The sequence below is a fragment of the Mus pahari genome, chromosome 4 (assembly GCF_900095145.1).
Source record: "Mus pahari chromosome 4, PAHARI_EIJ_v1.1, whole genome shotgun sequence".
Classification (NCBI taxonomy): Eukaryota; Metazoa; Chordata; class Mammalia; order Rodentia; family Muridae; genus Mus; species Mus pahari.
The window spans coordinates 121,085,253-121,102,659 of NC_034593.1; the positions used below are offsets into that span (position 1 = coordinate 121,085,253).

General features: G+C 40.4%; 1 protein-coding gene across 1 annotated transcript in view; it reads right to left on the reverse strand.

The window, feature by feature from the left end:
- Window positions 1-17,407, reverse strand: part of Arhgef38 (Rho guanine nucleotide exchange factor 38) — a 109,847-nt gene that overhangs the window by 83,223 nt on the left and 9,217 nt on the right. Inside the window, exon 2 of the mRNA XM_021197058.2 lies at window positions 2,095-2,282. Coding sequence (XP_021052717.1) covers window positions 2,095-2,282 — 188 coding nt within the window. The remainder of the gene's footprint in view (window positions 1-2,094; window positions 2,283-17,407) is intronic.

Below are 17,407 nucleotides of genomic sequence, written 5' to 3' on the forward strand. Positions count from 1 at the left end.
TTAAAAGTTAAGAATATGAAAGAGATAAATATATAGACATTAAGAAACATGCCAGAAGATTTTTTTCAGGAGGAATGATATAGAAAAAAGACCTCTTAACCATTAATAGGAATAAAAACCAGGACTATTGAATTTTGATTGGCAGTTAACATTAAAAACAAACAGCCAAACAATGTAATTACACAGCTTTTGAGACAGCATCTTTCTATGTTACCCTGTCTAGCCTGGAACTCTCGGTAGATCAGGTTGATCTCAAACTCAGAGACCCACCCTCCTCTGACTCCCAACTGCTGGGATTAAAGGCATGCGCCACCATGCTGGGCCCTACTCTTTCTAACAATTTCATTTCTGAGGATCTATCCTAAGTAGGTAAACAGACAGAAAAACAAAAAAGATGTTTATATAAAGATCAGTAATAGCAGAAAAACATTTAGAAGAATTAGAAGTCATGAAAAGATTACAATAAGCTATTGAATGAAAATATATTTATAAGACTGCACATCTTTGTATGAAAATGTATGTGTCTATTTGTCTGGCTGCCACTGTCTATATGTGTGACTGTGACACTGTCTGTGTGACTATCTGTATGTGCCTATGCCTATGACTGCATCTGTATGTGTGTCTGTGACTCTATCTGTATGTGTGCCTGTGCCTGTGTCTGTGTCTATGTGTGTCTGTGACTGTGCCTATGTCTGTGTCCCTGTCTGTTCCTATGTCTGTTTGTGTCTGTCTATGACTGTGTCTGTATGTGTGTCTGTATGTCTGTCTGTGTCTGTGACTGTGCCTATGACTATGTCTGTGTGTATCTGTGCCTGTGACTATGTTTGTGTCTGTGTATGTCCCTATGTCTGTGTGTGCCTGTGCCTGTGACTGTAACTATGACTGTACCTGTATGTCTGTGTTTGTGTGTGACTAAGTCTGTATGTCTGTGTTTGCGACTGTGACTGTGTGTGTGTGTGTGTGTGTAGGTCTGTGCATATCTGTATCTGTGCTTGTCTTTCTGTGACTGTGTCTGTATGTCAGTGTCCGTTTGTGTAGATAATCCACTGGTATCTGGAAAGTCTCCAACCATGGTAGGTGGTTTTCTTTGAGTGCTTTCTCATTTGCTTTCCCTTTGTTGTTGAAGAGTTTGGATTGTATACAAGAGTCACTCACCACTCTGCAGAGGTTCTTCCTCTGTTCTCCACCCTCCCTTGACCCTCTCTTACTTCCCTCACCTGCTCTGAGGTATTAGAAATGCCTGTGATGAAATGGAACAGAAGCATCACCACCCTTTCCCCACACTTCAACCCCTTCCCCTGAGTCAGCTGGTGTGTTTAATGCCACCTAATATATTTCCATCTTCATTGTTTGTTTGTTACTGTATGACCTTGTCACCTGCATTAAAGAGTACACCTCACAAGGTCCCAGAGCTGAGAATAGTGTCAACGATCATGCATTTAGTAAGTGATGAATTAATCAGTGAAATAACTCTGTACTCCTATTCTAAGCTGAACATCCTGCAAAATGATTCCCTGAAACATCCTTTAAGGAGGAAGAATTATTCATTTATAAACATAGAGTTTTGTTTAAGTCCAACCCTGTCAAAGGAGAAATATTTTTATTAACATCCAGGTTAATTTTATGTTGAATTTTACTTAGCCAAGTAGTTATAAGTTTAAGTGAGTTCTCGAGAAGTGAGGGTGGGGCTTATATCCATTTTCTCTTTTGAATTTATGATCATCGCTGAATTAAATAACTTGTTCCCAAGACTGCTGAAAGTCTATTTCCCAAATTTTGGGGATTGAATCCCAAAAAGAAGAACACAAATATTTCATAATGGAGGAAACAAAATAAAAAAATCTGTGAATTTCTTTCCCACTGTGATTGACAATACTGTTTCCTCATGTATACAGGGAAACAGAACTTCCTCTCCTCTGTATGAGAATTATAACCCATTGATTTCTTCTCTGCATTTAGGACTAGGAACCCTGAGAAAGAAACACCCGTCACCCCACTCATGTTTGGCGCTTGGACTTCACAGTGCTGCTGTGTCCATTTAGACTATGAGAGAAGATACTAGAAAAAGAAGAGCCATCTCAAACTCGCATTCACCTGTTTGCTTCTCAGTGGCTGGACCACTTCTCTAAGGCACAGCTCGAGATCCGTGAGGTAATCCCTCTCCGTCTGTATCAGCTCCCTGATGATCTTGGCTCGCTTTGCCATCATCCTCTCCACTTGTTGCTCATCCTCAGGGGTGAGAGTTTCCGATGAGGAGCACTCAGCCTGTGGAGTCATCTTTTCTGTTAAACAACACAACATGGTCCTGTGAGATGCTAAGCTGATGAGATGCTAGGCTGTGGTTTCTCTTTCCCTCAAAACGTAAAATGCATGGTTGTTGTTAGCCAGACCAAAGACTTAGGGATCTTAACAGAGGCTACTGGGAAATCGCATATTAGTTCCCCACTAGACACAGATCCTATAAAATCATGAACAAGAAGACGTGAACTGTTTCAGCAATTTCGTGAAACAATATTTAAAAGTCGTGGTTCCTGACACATTCTGTTGCTAGAATATCTGTCTACAAAGCTGACCTTCATTTTGGAGATGGGACACATTAAAAACTCAACTCAGAACTTGTGAAAGTGTTTGCTTTTGAAACCAAGGAAATTTTAATTAGGATGTGAAATATGTCCCAATCCTGTTGTCCGTATTACTAAAAACAGTTATCCGGTAGGTAATACTCAATGGTATGAAAATGGATAGCATACAATTGCTTTTTTTTCTTCTTCTTTTCATTCATAATCATAAATCATGAGGAGTGAGACAATGAGGGAATTAAATATATTTCAATTATGATTTCTCATGAGTTATCTTTGACATTGTGTAAATCCTGTTATTGCTTAATTATTGAACCAACCTGATGGTTTCTTGAAAAGAGTCACAAGATAAGGAGGTTGAGATGTAGTGGTAAGTCTAACCTGGAACCAAGAGTTTGAATAGGATATTGAGGTAAACAACTAACAACTATCAAGGAAATACCTCTCACAACAGCATGAAACTCTGAAAGCCTTGAACTAACTGTTCGTGGTAAGTTCGGGAGTTAGCATCATAGTAGCTATAAACATCAGGACTCTGTGTGTGTGTGTGTGTGTGTGTGTGTGTGTGTGTGTGTGTGTGTGTGCATGAGTGCATGCGTCTGATTCAATATTGAAGTTTAACTTTCATGTTAGTCTCTGCAATTGAAGACACAATTTTATTTCATTTAAGGTTAATACTATTCTCGTAACTGATATGCGAGAAATCTTCAATGTTAATAAGGCAAACTTTGCAAAGGATCTTGGAAATTCTGTACATGAAATTTTTTTTTTAAAAAAATGCATAGACACTAGTGGAAATAAAGAGCCCTTCACCTGGCCAGTCCTGGAAGCCAGTCTAATGGACTCCTGGAGGAGGGTTCAAGAGAGTTCAATGGTCTGTTATAAGGAGGCTTGCCCAAGAATGTGAGGAGACACTTCAAAAAGAAACAAGCCTTCTCTTCCTGCCCAACCAACCTGCCCAATGTCTGCCCAGGCAAACATCTGTGTAGAATTTTGTAAAGGAAATTCCACCATCAAATTGTACTAGAACTGGCATCAATCCTTCCTTTATTAGGGAAGACCATGACTTGACAACTGACATATAAAAATGTGGTTTTACACGTCGCTCCATGTTAAAGAAATAATCTCGATGAACAGTCTGCTTCTTGGACATTCAAGTTTCCTCAGTTGAGAATTCTCTGTTTAGCTCTGTTATCCGTTTTTAAATAGGGTTATTTGGTTCTCTGGAGTCTAACTTCTTGAGTTCTTTGTATACATTGGATATTAGCCCTCTATCAGATGTGGGATTAGTAAAGATCTTTTTCCAATCTGTTGGTTGCCACACAACAGATTATTTTATTCAATTAAAAATGACTTAGGTTTTTTTTCTTGTGTTACTTAGCAACTTGGTCATAAATGTGGACCCTGGGGGTCCTTTGAGCTGTCATGATATGTTGGTCAAGAAACTTGGTTTCAAAAGTGTTTTTCAGGAGCAAAAACCTTTTTATAGAATTCAGAGTTGAGCAACCTTTTAGAAGTCTTTATTTGTTCTTCTGACTCAAGTTTATTGCAGGAACAAAGATTCATCTTGCATCATTTTATGGTTAGCTCTCCAAACATCAAGATGTTTGCTTCCGTTCTTAAACTAACAAACTCTCCACAGTGTACCTACTATGGACACCAAGTTTTCTTTTACAAGCTTTTTCTCGCCTTTAAACTTTGTGTGGAATTGATTTTTCACCAAGTTTTTACATAGAAATGTATCTGTAGCTCAACACAGCCAACAGCTACCATTCCAGTCAGCAAGCAGCTACAAAAACAGCACGCAGCTTGAGAGTAAAAGAACCTTTAAATTCTTACCACCAGAAACATACCCCTGGGTGTCAAAGGAGCAATGTGTGCAGGTTCTCACTGCCATTCTCCAACTCTGACACCCACAAACATTTTTCTTGGAGTGTGGGCGATGAATTTTTTTAAATCACATTTAATTGTTAGATTTTTGTCAGCCTTCAAAGCCAAGGATAAACGACAGCTGCCATCATGTTGTAGAAAATATGGAATGCAGTGAGCAGCTCGTGTGGACATTCTTTAAAACAACACAAATGTTAAGCTTCCCCCTAGGCAAGGAAGCCCTGGGATTCTTTATTCTATAGTGTTCATACCAGGCTCTCCTTTAAATCACTTGTGTTACTAGCATTAAAAGCAAAAACATACCCTGTTCTGTATTTTACTTCCTATACAATATTCAGTACATGGCAGGAAATAGCCACACTTTAGTGTCCAGTATATTTTCCTTAGGTTATTTTGCCCAAATATGAGTTTGGGATGCATATAAAATAGCCTGAGTTAAGCTGGGGGTAGATTTAAGACATTATCCTTATTGCTTGAGTTCTCCTTTTACACATCTTCAATTTGTGATAGGTTTCCTGGGATATAATCCATCCTGTATCTGGACACATCCAATTCAGCTTTCGGCCACCCAAGGCAGATGCTTGTCCCATTGTTTTATACTTGACAGCTAGACAAGAGGAATGTGTGTTTCTAACATGGACAGATCAGATGTTAAAGAAAGAGGAATTAAATATGGAAGTCTGTGTGAGGACTGAGATGAGCTTTAGAATCCTGAGAACTTGCTGGGGTAGGGTACAGACACGAAGAAGACTCTGGTCTTTTATGGATACAAAGGATTTGAAAAGATATTCAGTGGTAACGGATGTTGGCTGAGGAGAGACCGAAGGCTTCCTTCACTGATAGCCAGGTTCTACATAGAATTAGCTATGCATTTGTTGCTGCTAACATTACTACTGCTGCTGCTATTTGGGGGTCTTTAAGACATGATTTTTTTTTCAAATCGTAAAATAATATATATTCGTAATAATAACTATTATCAAAGATAAGTATATAGAGTTCAGAGCCAGAAAAAAATGTGAATTCAAATTTTGCCTCTACTATTTGTTAGAGCTATTTTCTTCAGCAAAGTCTAACATTTTATATGTAAAATTCATCATCTATAAATTAAGGACAATGATATCCAACCTTATAAGGCAGTTTGAGAATTAAATGAATTGGTGTTTATTAAACATTTGCAAAGTATAACATATATACAGCACATGCCAGGTAAATGGTTATTGATAAGTAGCTGTGTTCTCTTTTGTAGTTGTAGTATGGTTTTCACTGTATTAATAGCTCTTTTATGGTTTAGTGTATAATCTCTCCCAAAATATTTTCATGCATAGACAGGCATATGATTATTATAGTTCATTTATTTTATTTTCAACATTAGTAGGTTCATTCTTATTTTCTGCAACTATCTTTTGTACGTTTAAAGTGAACTTCGTTTTTAAAACAATTTTCTTTAGAAATAGTTTTAAATGATATTTATTACTATTAATGTGTGTGAACGAGATGAAGTGTGGAGGGGAAAGAGAGAAGGGAGAGATGGGGGGGCCCTTATGGAGATGAGAAAACAACTTTGTGGAACTGGTCCTCCTTTCCATGGGGTCCAGGGACGAAACTCAGGCCCTCACAATTGCATAGCAAGCCCTTTACCTGCTGAGAAAACTTGTGAGGCCTCTTTCTAAGTTATACAGTATGCAGTAGGAGCCTCAAGAATATGCACAGTGTTGCACAGTGGGATAACGGTATAATCTCCCCTGTTGCCAGTTCTATCCAAACTCTATTCTCATACATGTGTGTATACTCACATGTGTGTGCGTGGGTGGATGTGTGCGTGTGTGTGTGTGAGTGCACATGTGTGCATGTGAACTAAAGTCTAACTAGATTAAAATACTCACATTGAACACTCATATCAAAGACATTTTAAATCAAGACCAGAAAGAGAGCTCACACTAGGAGGAAGAGTAGAAATTAAACTGTCAAAAATGCTTCAAGAGAAGTCTATTAGCATCACTGTCCTCATCCAGCCTTGGCTCTGGGTGAGCACAGAGCAAGTTTTCTCTGATAAAACTCTGGCTGCTCCTCTATGAATTTTGGATCTGAGTTTGTTGAATGTTTAACAATTAATTATTAAGCTCTGAAACTGTTCTGGGAACTGGGATATAACTACTTAAAAACATCAAATAACAAATATTTCTCTTGACCCTTCATCTCAGGTGGCAGAGGAGCATGCATAGTTGCAGTATGTTACTTAAGATCCTAAGGGTAATAGTGGTACAGAGGGGTGGGGATGGATGAGGTAGGAAGGCTGCTAGTAAAAGCTCAAATGGCAGAGAGATTTTTTTTTAAAGCAAGAGTGAAGAGGGGTCTAATGTTGAGCAAGAATTTGAAGGTCTGAAAACACAGGTAAAAAGTGTTTTGGAGAAACCAGTTAGCAGAAAGCATGGGGCCCAAATAGGCGAACTTCTCTTAGGGTGTAGAGAGTCTATGGCCAGGAAGGAAGGGAGATAACAGAACTACAGGAAAGGGTGGCATAGGAGAGACTGCAGTGGCTTGAAAGAACTTTAAACATGTACATACACGTTATCACAATATAAGGTAAAGACATTAATGTTTCAGTGTTTTGAAGTTAAGCATATACATTAAAACATCGAGGCCAACCATTCAAATGGGTGGCATTTCAAAACCCATGGAAACAAACAGGAATGAAAGGGGAAAATAGCAATCCAAAGGAATGGATAAAAGAAAATAAATAAATAAAAACAGGCAGACAGGAACAGGTACAAGATAGAGATTCCAATCATGAGAAATCAACAGCCAACAACCAGCCGAGTGTTTTAAAATCTGGAGTGAAACGCTATTTGCGGGAGATGCCAGTGGTATTGCGCACACATGAACTATGTATGACTGTGCACAGAAGACCTGCTCATCATGTTCCACAAAGGATGAATGGGGAGGGGCTCAAGAAGTCCCACACATACCTGAGTCCCTGAGTAGCTACTGTATTTCCCAAAACACACTATTTCTCAGAGCCAAGAATTATAAATGAATTATAAACAAGATCAACACACTAGATTTAGCACTAAAACTTTGAGCTTTAATAAAATAAAAATAGAGAAACTCAAGAAGAAAAAAACCTACAAAGAAGTGACAATGATCCACAAGTGACTGATAGGAAAAGGAGATGTGCCTTCAGAGGTTAAGAGAAAAAAATTACTGCCTGAGAACTGTGCTTAGCAAGATTCTCTCGAGCAAGAAGCTCCAATAATTTTATTAACAAATATCTTCATTAAAGGAAATTTGGAAGGTTTTACCTCACAGAGCAAATGCTATCTTAGACAGGAAGTATTAAAATAAGAAAGGAATCATAAAGAATGGAACATAAAGGGAGAAAGACCATGAACAGGAGGAGAGAAATAAGAGGTGCAGGGTTACATCACTGTGATCAAACGCCATGAGGAAAGCAAGGTGGGGAGGAAAGGGTTAATTCGGCTTATGTTTCCACAACAGGGCACAGTCCTAAGTGGGACATCTAAACCACACCTTCTCTTCCCAGAGTTGAGGGGTCACTAGGAAGAGGGGGAGTGTAAGAGTCAGAGGTGGTGGATGATTACAACAAAAGAATATTTTCACGGCATAAGGGCGTAGTTGCACAATCACAGTGGTTATGAGGGCATGCACAAGACCTATGCAACCTCAAGCCAGGAAATAGCCTAGCATGCAGTGGGGAGGTAGACATGAAGTAAATTCCTATCTGAAGATCTCATAATCGCTGCTGGAGAGGGCGAGTTAGCAAAAGACCAGTCCAGTGGATGGCCGTACACCAAGGACTGGGTGGCAGCACAAATTCAACCCGATGGCCTTAAAAAGAACTAAAACGCAGTTTGATGTGTGTGTAAGAGGAGAAGGATCTGGAAGAAAGTGAGGGAGAGGGGTAACTATGTTCAAAATATAATTATGCAATTCTCAAAGAACTAATAATCCTTTTAAAATATCAAGCACAACACCAAAGAAGTTAACATTATTGTAACTTTGACTTACAAGTTCGTATGCTGTTTTCTGCCTAAGTTTAAATAAGTTAATTTTAAAAAAATATTAGTTTTGGAGTGTGCACTGTATGAAGACAAAATTTTGTCAAATCAGCTACTGAAAGGGGCAGGGACATAATCATGAGGAATCAGAATCAAGCTGGAGGCCTTGCACTTCAGAACTAATTGAAACAGTGGTGGAAAGACAGATATACAGATAATAAGACAGACTAGAAAGACAGAAATAAACCATTTCCTTTGTGGTTAAAGACCTTTTATCTACATGGAGGCCAAGATCATCCAAGAGTAGAGGACCATTCTTTGAGTAAATGGTACTGAACAAAGCAAAAGTGGCATCAGATCTTTACTTAATACTGTATATAAAGTTTTATCCCTGAGTCTTCTGAGTTAAACCTATAGTTGTGAAACTCTCAGAAGAAAATATAGTGTAACATTTTCATGATGTATTTGGCAATAACTGCTTGTATGTGATACCAAAGGATCAGACAACAATTTGACAACTTTGTTAGTCAAACTTCATGAACAGTTTTGAAGTTTGTGCAAGAAGAACATCAGTTTACCAAAAGCGTTATCCATAAGGTGGGAGACAAAATTTGCAAATTAATATCTAGACTATGTGAAGAACTTCTAAACGTCAACAACAACAAATTCTTAAAAGTGGGCAAAGCCCTTGAACAGATATCTCTCCAAAAATAGACAGTTAATGTGTGCCTGTAAAGATGCCCAACATTACTAATCATGAAAAATGCAAATTAAACAGAATAAGACAATGCTCCTTAGAATCCTGGGTTGCTAATAATGATAGAACAAGGATTCCTTCAAGGATTTGGAGAGTCTATAACTCTTACACACCATTGGTGGAAATGCAATAATAGTAATAGTAATAATAATAATAATAATAATAATAATAATAATAATAATACACTGTGAAATGCAGTGTGGTAATTCCTCAATCACCAATAGATTATCATATGTCCCAGTTATCCCACTTGTGAATGAGCATCTCTACTAACGAAAAGCAAGAAATGCAAGAGGTTTGTGTGCACAGGTTTAGAACACTATTGGTCACATTAGTGCTCAGCAGTGGATGAAGGAATAAGCAGAGTGTGGTAAACACATTAAACAGAACATTACTAGGCCTTCAAATGGCAGGAAATTATCCCTTACAGCATCCCTTACATGGCTACTGAGAACATTATGCAAAGAGACACAAACTAGATACAAAAGCTTGAATACATATAATGTCATGTAACTGAGGTTCCCAGAGCAGTCAAAAATCCTAGAGACAGCCAGTGTAGTGGTACATGGTTGTAATCCTACCACTCAGGATGCAGAAGCAGGACCTTGGGGGCACCTTCAGCTATACAGTGAGACCCTGTCCCACAAAAAAACAAATGAACAAAAATCACAGAGAAAAGAGAGTAATAGTTGCCAGGACCAGTGATGCATGTGTATGTGTGTATCAGTGTGTCTGCAGGTGCTTGTGGAGGACCAAAGAGGGCATTGGGTGTCCTGGAGCTGAAGCTACACACAGTTTTATGCCACTGGATATGAGTACTGGAAACCAAAGCGAGGTCCTCCGGAAGAGCAACAAGTACTCTCAACCTTTGAGTCATTGTATCATTCTGTCCTGCTGAAGAGAGATACATTTTCCAAGCTGAAAATGTTTTTTGTTTTGTTTTTTTTTTAAAAAGATTTATTTATGATATGTAAGTACACCGTAGCTGTCTTCAGACATTCCAGAAGAGGGAGACAGATCTACTTATGGATGGTTGTGAGCCACCATGTGGTTGCTGGGAACTGAACTCAGGACCTTTGGAAGAGCAGTCAGTGCTCTTAACTGTTGAGCCATCTCTCCAGCCCTGAAAATGGTTTTGAAAGTGTGTGTGTGTGTGTGTGTGTGTGTGTGTGTGTGTGTGTGTATGTTGACATGCACATTATCGATATATTGAACATTATGAACCACACATTTAAAATGGTTATGATGTTCATTTGTATAGTCCTTGTCAGGATTATTTTTTTAATTGAGAGAAATACTACATAATATCATAAAATAGAAAGAATACGGAGACATCCAAGACTTTCTGGATATATTAATTTTTTTCCCCAATTTTAACATTATAGTAACTGAAAGGGGAGAGGAGGGAAGAGGTTTTGATGTCAGATACTGTGTTTCAAAATTCAGAATGATTCTGAGTTGAGTTTGGAGTAGAGCAATTTAAACATAATAGACCTTATCTTTTAAAATAATGTCTTATAGGATTTCTAAACACCACATGGAGAGGGGGGCTTATAAAAGTGGGAATGTGAGGTATAAATGCAGTAAGCCAAATAACTGAAAGCAGCTTTGTTCCAGACGACACTCCGGTGAAGAACGACCTTCATAGTTAATTACATTCTTGCAGCTCAGCTCTTCCGATGCACCTCGTGTGCAGCGCACTTGACTGACAGCCTTGAGCTAGGCTGCCTTCTATCCTACACTGTGTGTGCACTGTGTCAAATTTCCTGGCCAAAAAAAAAAATGTTATTTCAAGGTAATGTGTATAATAAAAACATTCCCTTGCTGTCCCCAGCAGTGATACTGGGGATGGTACTGTCAGAATGATAGCCACAGTGATTAATACTCATCTGCCAACTCCAAGACGTGCATTGTGGGTAGAGGAGTCATGCACACCATCTAACACTTACAAAATGTAAAGATGTGTATGGTTTCTGGGTGAAATTCAACACAACACGTCAACCAGTTGCTAAGGGAGGATAAGTTGGACCGGAGAGTGATGGTAATTTAACACTTCCAACTGTTGCTCCCCTCCCCCTTAGTTACATTGCTTTCCCCCATCTCTTTCATTGTAGCGAAATATGAATAGCATAAAAGCCCTGTGCTGACTCTTTTGAAGTGTGCAGTTTGGCAGCACTAAACGCATCCCACTACGGTGCAATCATTACCGCTGTATATGTCCAGAACACATCCATCTTCCCAAAGCGAAACTCTCAATCCCCCACTCTCTTCTCTCCTCTGCCACACTGCTTTCTTGTCTACCCAAATCTGACTGCTCTGGGTGCTTCATTTCAATGGAATTATGCGGCTTTTGTCCCTTGGTGCCTGGTTTATTTCACTGAGTGCGATGTCCTGAAGGCTCATCTAAGCTGTAGTGTGTACCAAATGCCTTACTCAAAATCCTTACGTTTTAAAGGTTTAGTAATATTCCATTGCATGCACACACCATATTTTATTTATGAAAACAAGCTAAATTACTTGTATTCTATTAAACTGTTACACACTTTTATTCCCACTCTACTTATCATAATATACGGTGCAAGCCTGTAATCCACACAGCCATTTTCAAGCATTTGTTAAGGACCAATGTTGTAAATATTCATTATCTCTAATCTTCCTTACAACCTAAAAAGGGGATATTATGCTAATTTTAGTGATGGAGGAACAGCATATAAATGTAAGTGAAATTTCTCCAACGATTCACAGATTACACAGAAGAACTGGGGTTCTAACCAGATGTGCTGGGCTGTGCAGCTGGCACTCCCTCACCCCAACCCCTGACTGGCGATGCTGTCATCATGGTACACTGCGCATGTACGATAGGATTTCACTGGTCAGAAATACGTACAGGTCAGCGCGGGCAGCCCCTCACTGGCGTATGACACTGACCAAGTAAGTCATGTGGTATCACTAAATTGTTTCATCTCCAGAAGAGAAATAAGAAAATCTGGCAACAGCAATAATAATGAGGTGACATATTTAAGTAATTGTGAGGCCAGGGAGCTGTAGGGCTGGGAGGAACAGGTCTGTAGCAAGAGTCAGGTAGAGGCATATCCAAACCCCAGAAACCTTATCCTGCGAGCGGCATGGGTAGGATTGATACCCGACGTCCAGGGACCTGCATGCTTTGGCACACGTAGCCCTGTGCCCTAGACCCTTGCCTCGACAGAGGTGGCTCACCACAGAGATGGTAGCCAGGTTAAATGTCCCTTCCCCTTATAAGGTCATGCTCAGCAGTACCTGGAACTCCCCTTTATGCAAATGAGGCACCCCCAGTAACCTGGCCTTGCCAAGGGTGTATACTCAGCCCGTGCCAAGGGTGTATACTCAGCCCGATAGACCTTACTCATCCCTCCAAAGATTTATATAGCCTTTGTCCTCCTCCCCCCTCCCCAATAAACTGAACCAGTTCTCCAAAGTGATTCCTGGGTCTGTGTGTTCTTTACCTTCGAATTCACAGAAAACCAAGATCCTGACTGCATCCACCCATCCCAGGGACGCCTCCTTCCCTCCAGCCCAGCTCCGTGCACAACTGGCCTGGCTACCCAAGGTGGGGCAGCAGACCTGAGACCATAAGTAGTAGCTATGTCTTACAGGGCGGACATGCTTACTCCTTCCTTTTTAACAGGAAGGAGTGGAAACACAGAGGTTCAAGTTTACCGAAGTTCTCCCTGTCTTAAGGAGAGGGACCAGGGTTCCAACCTGGGCCATTTCACCTGGGCTTAAATCCTTCGTTTTAGCCACTAATCACTGCCTGGGACTTGTGGGAGGTGAGATAAAGTATGGAAATCACATTGTCCATTTCAGACACATAGACAGCCTTCCAAAAAGAGCCATTTGTTCTTTTGTATTGCCAAGAATTACTTGCCATTGGTTCTGAGAGGCCTAAATGGTCCTTCCCCCTACCGCCACCTGGGAAATGTCCCAGGGACAAGAGATGCCAATTATACATCCATCAGGTCTTTGACCTGACAGCTGGAAAAAGCAGAACCAGCAAGGATTACTGCAAAGCCAGTTCAGTGTGCATATTACCACTCAGACAAAATTCAAACGAGATGGGAATTTGCCTTGACTGATGCTCTGCTGTAGCGTTACAGCGGTTGACTTCTGAAACCTGAATTATCTCCCATTTATCTCAAGGCGCAATCATGGTGTGAAGAAGTTTCGAGAATCCACCGAACGCCCTGCTTCTCAAGAAAGTGTAACAGGGAAATGAGGGACACAGCTGTCCCTGCTGGGTCTCATCTACTGTTACTCTTAGACTTCGGGATGGTTATTGATTAATGATTGCCAATAAATAATCATGAACTTTTATTTTCATAGGTAAAGAAGAGTTATAACTAGTAAGTTTATATATTGACCTTAAGGTTTTGCTCAATGCCTTATGTGATAACACCTTCTCTTGCTGTCACCTGTGGTCCCCTGGTACCAGGGAGGTTCATGTACACCTCTCAGCAGTTACTTATCAAGCACTGTGTACAGTCTTGATTGCAGAACCGAAGGGTAATATATCAAAAGTACCAAGCCCTGAACTCATCTGTAACTTTATCATAACCACAAATATAGTTAAACAAAATCCTAAGTATCATAATTTGAAGTTAATAATTTTATGTTTCCTAGTTAGTGGAGCTAAAGAAATTTTGTATCTTGCTCAATATCAGTTTAAAATTATCTGTTGGGCTTGAATAGATTCTGTTATATATGTAGTAATGAATAATGCAAGCCGCCCTTACTGTCAGGAAATGGGTAATCTACAGGTAATGGTGGGTTATCAAAGTCATGGATAAGTCATTTTCCTTTTACTCCCTAAAACATTCAGGGATGCTAGATACTTCCCTTAAGAATTAATTTCTCCGTTCTCCACAAATTGGTTGTGTACAGCAGCAAACCTGCCAGTATTGGCTGCATTTTTATTGTAATTACATTAACTTAACCAAATACACACAAATTGGCAAAACACGAGAGTGAGAGAACATGTGTGTTTCTCTAAAAACTGATTCAATGCTTGGAAACTATTTCATAAAGTCAAGTTGCCAAGCCGTTCCCGTTACATTAGAATTTGGATGAGACAAATAAAAAGGATTAAGAAGAAAATGATTCTAGAATGATCCTAGAAACCAATCTCTTTGAAATTTAAAAATACCAGCCAATATTGAAAAAAAAATAGTGTAGATATTCTAATTACCGTTCACTGTGACCTGGGCAAAAAACCTAGTGCATCCTAGAAGCCAGGCTTTTCAGTGGCAGCAGGGGAGAAGGCATGTCATTAGCTAAAGGAGCAGTATATATAGGAGGCTTGATTGCAAAGCTAGATGGGAAAAGAGCTTTGTGGGAGGGAAGCATAGAGCTATCCGGCGTACAGAGGGACTAAGTTTGCAGAGATTTTCATGGGACAGATCCTGAAGGCACCCTTAAGGAACTTCGAACTTTTAAGAACAATGAGTGCTACCTCTTTTTTTTGTTTGTTTCTCTGACAAAATACTCAAGGAAAACAACTTAAAGCAGAATTAACTTATGGCTGTAGTTCTATCTCAGCTCACAATTAGCTGACTCCCTGGTTTCTGGTTTGTAGGGAGGCTGAGCACAGCAGCAGAAGAGCATAGAAAGGGCAGGGATGCTCACCTCAGGGCAGCCAGAAAGCAGAGAGAGGGACTAGAAAGAGCCAGGACACTCTTCAGAGGCGCACACACCCCGTGAGTCACCTACCAGCAATCACCTTGCCTCCTGTTAATCATGGTATCAGATTATGAATCAATCAGTGGATTAATTCCACAGTGAAGTCAGAACCTTCAGGACCGAGCAACCTCTCAGTGACCGGTTCCACCAGATGGAGGCCAAGTCTTTCACCCCTTTTTGATAGACCCTTTCTATCCAAAACATAACAATAGGAGATCATTGGAGAAAGCAGCGATGTGACTAGGTTCTTTGAGCAAGGCCTCTTTGACTGTGTAGGACCACATTTGGGAAGAGAAGTGACAATCGAGCCTTAAGGCAGGAGAGCAAAGCATCTGCCCAGATGCCAAAGGAGAGAAGGAAGGCCGTCTTCTCAGTCGAATTGCCGGGACAATGACGAGAACTGGGCAAACCAAGAGGAACTTAGAAAAAACTTAGCAGCATGGACTGTCAATCAACGCAGGGTAAAGAAAAGGTGAAGCCAAAGCTTAGATTTCTGGGTTGGTGGACTAGGTAGCGGGACCATAAAACACAATAATGAAAAATAGAAAAATAACTAGGGGGAGGTACGGTAGCAGTTGTGCCCAGTTCTATGCTTTATTTAGAGAGGCCAGGCTGGAGAGATGGCTCAGTGGATAAGAGTATTTGTTGCTCCAACAGAGGACCAAGGTTTGGTCCCCAGCATATGCATCAGGTAACTGAGAAACACCTTCGGTTCCTGATGAAGAAACTCCGGTGCTCTCTTCTGGCCACACTAGACACACACGTGGTGCACATGTACGCAGACACTCACCTCTACACATAAAACAACAACAACAAAAAGATATTATTTTTATAAAGAGAGAAAAAGAGTAAGTCATATAAGCAACAGAGCCAGAAATGTGTCGGACATTATCTTCTCCATCTCCGTCAGCGTCAGTCCCAGTTTTTCCTTCCGTATAGAACAGACACCCACGCATTATCGAATCTGGAGTTTTATTTCTCCAAGATCCTTGCCGCCTACCCAGATATAATTAGAAACTTTTTTTGTTTAAAGCATAGGTCGTATTTTATAACTTTCCCCATGCTTGCACACACCCACCCACACCCACACCCACACACAAAACACAAAAACAAAACCACAACAAACAAACCCCGCTTGGCTTAGGATTGCAGTGGAACCCTATGGACATAGATTTCACACGGTGCAATCTTTTATCAGCTAATGGAAATTTTGACCCACACAAAGATGAATAGGGTGAGCCTTCTGTGAAATAGGTTGAAAATAATTGCATGTCAGGCAGGGTTTGGAGGGAAGCCAGTGAGGTGCTCACTGAAAATATGGAGGGGCTGAGCCTCTGCTGCTCCAAATTTGAAAGCTCAAGTACTGGGGCAGGGAAATACTTTATCTCCACTCACGAGGCTTCTGAATTATTTCCTCTGGCTGCTAATTGCTGCGGAAGGTAGTAGCAATGTGGGTTTCTAAAGGAAATCAGCAGCATTTACCGGGCTCGAAAAATACTCAAGCAGCATTGGTTTGAATTCAGAAGCTCCAACAGTGAGCAGCATAGCACAGCCAGGACAATTAGGAGCTAAATGGGCAGACACTTTCTAGAAATGACTTTATTTAAAGTCCTTGATGGGAAAAGATGAATGAAAAAGGAAGCTCTCTGTCTTGAATAGAACGAGAGCTCAGGTTGATAAATCTTGCCTATATTCAGTTTTCCCGTTATAAACATCCTATTGTTAAGAGTACGGACTTTTGGCTAAATGAGATACAGATTTTTTTCTTATCCACACATTCTTTTATTCGGCCAGTATTTATTGGGTGCCCATTGTGCCAGTGAGCAGCTCTTCACTTGACAATTTTACATCTCATCTCAGAAAACACTGGGGGAACATTTAGTGTCCTTTTTGGTTGTCATAACCGAGAGGCGTGAAGAAGAACTTCTAGCAGCAACTGCATAGAAGATAAGGGTGCTGCTAATGCCCTGTGTGCAGGAGACCTCGTCCTGCAACTGAGAATAGCCTAGCCCCAAAAGTTAGCAGTGGCGCTGTTGAGAACTTTGTCCTGATTGCAGCAGCGCAGCAGGGTAACATGAATGGCAAACCCTGGTCTTTTGAAACATCTTTTAGTTATGAAAGAGAAACAGAAAGACAACTGCAGGGGAGGAAAATGGTACACAAGATAGTGAGTGGGGAAGTCCCATGGGGGAGTAAACAGACACTAGCCACAACTGCCTCTGCAGAGAGGGCTCATGGAAGAGCCACCTAGAAGCTGCATTGCAAGCAGAAACTTCCAGAGAACCAAGTCAAAGTTTCAGTAGTGGCCATAGGGACTGATACCAACTCTACTTTTCTTCTTTTTTCTTTCTTTGTTTCTTTGTCTTTCCTTCCTTCCTTCCTTCCTTCCTTCCTTCCTTCCTTCCTTCCTTCCTCCCTCCCTCCCTCCCTCCCTCCCTCCCTCCCTCCCT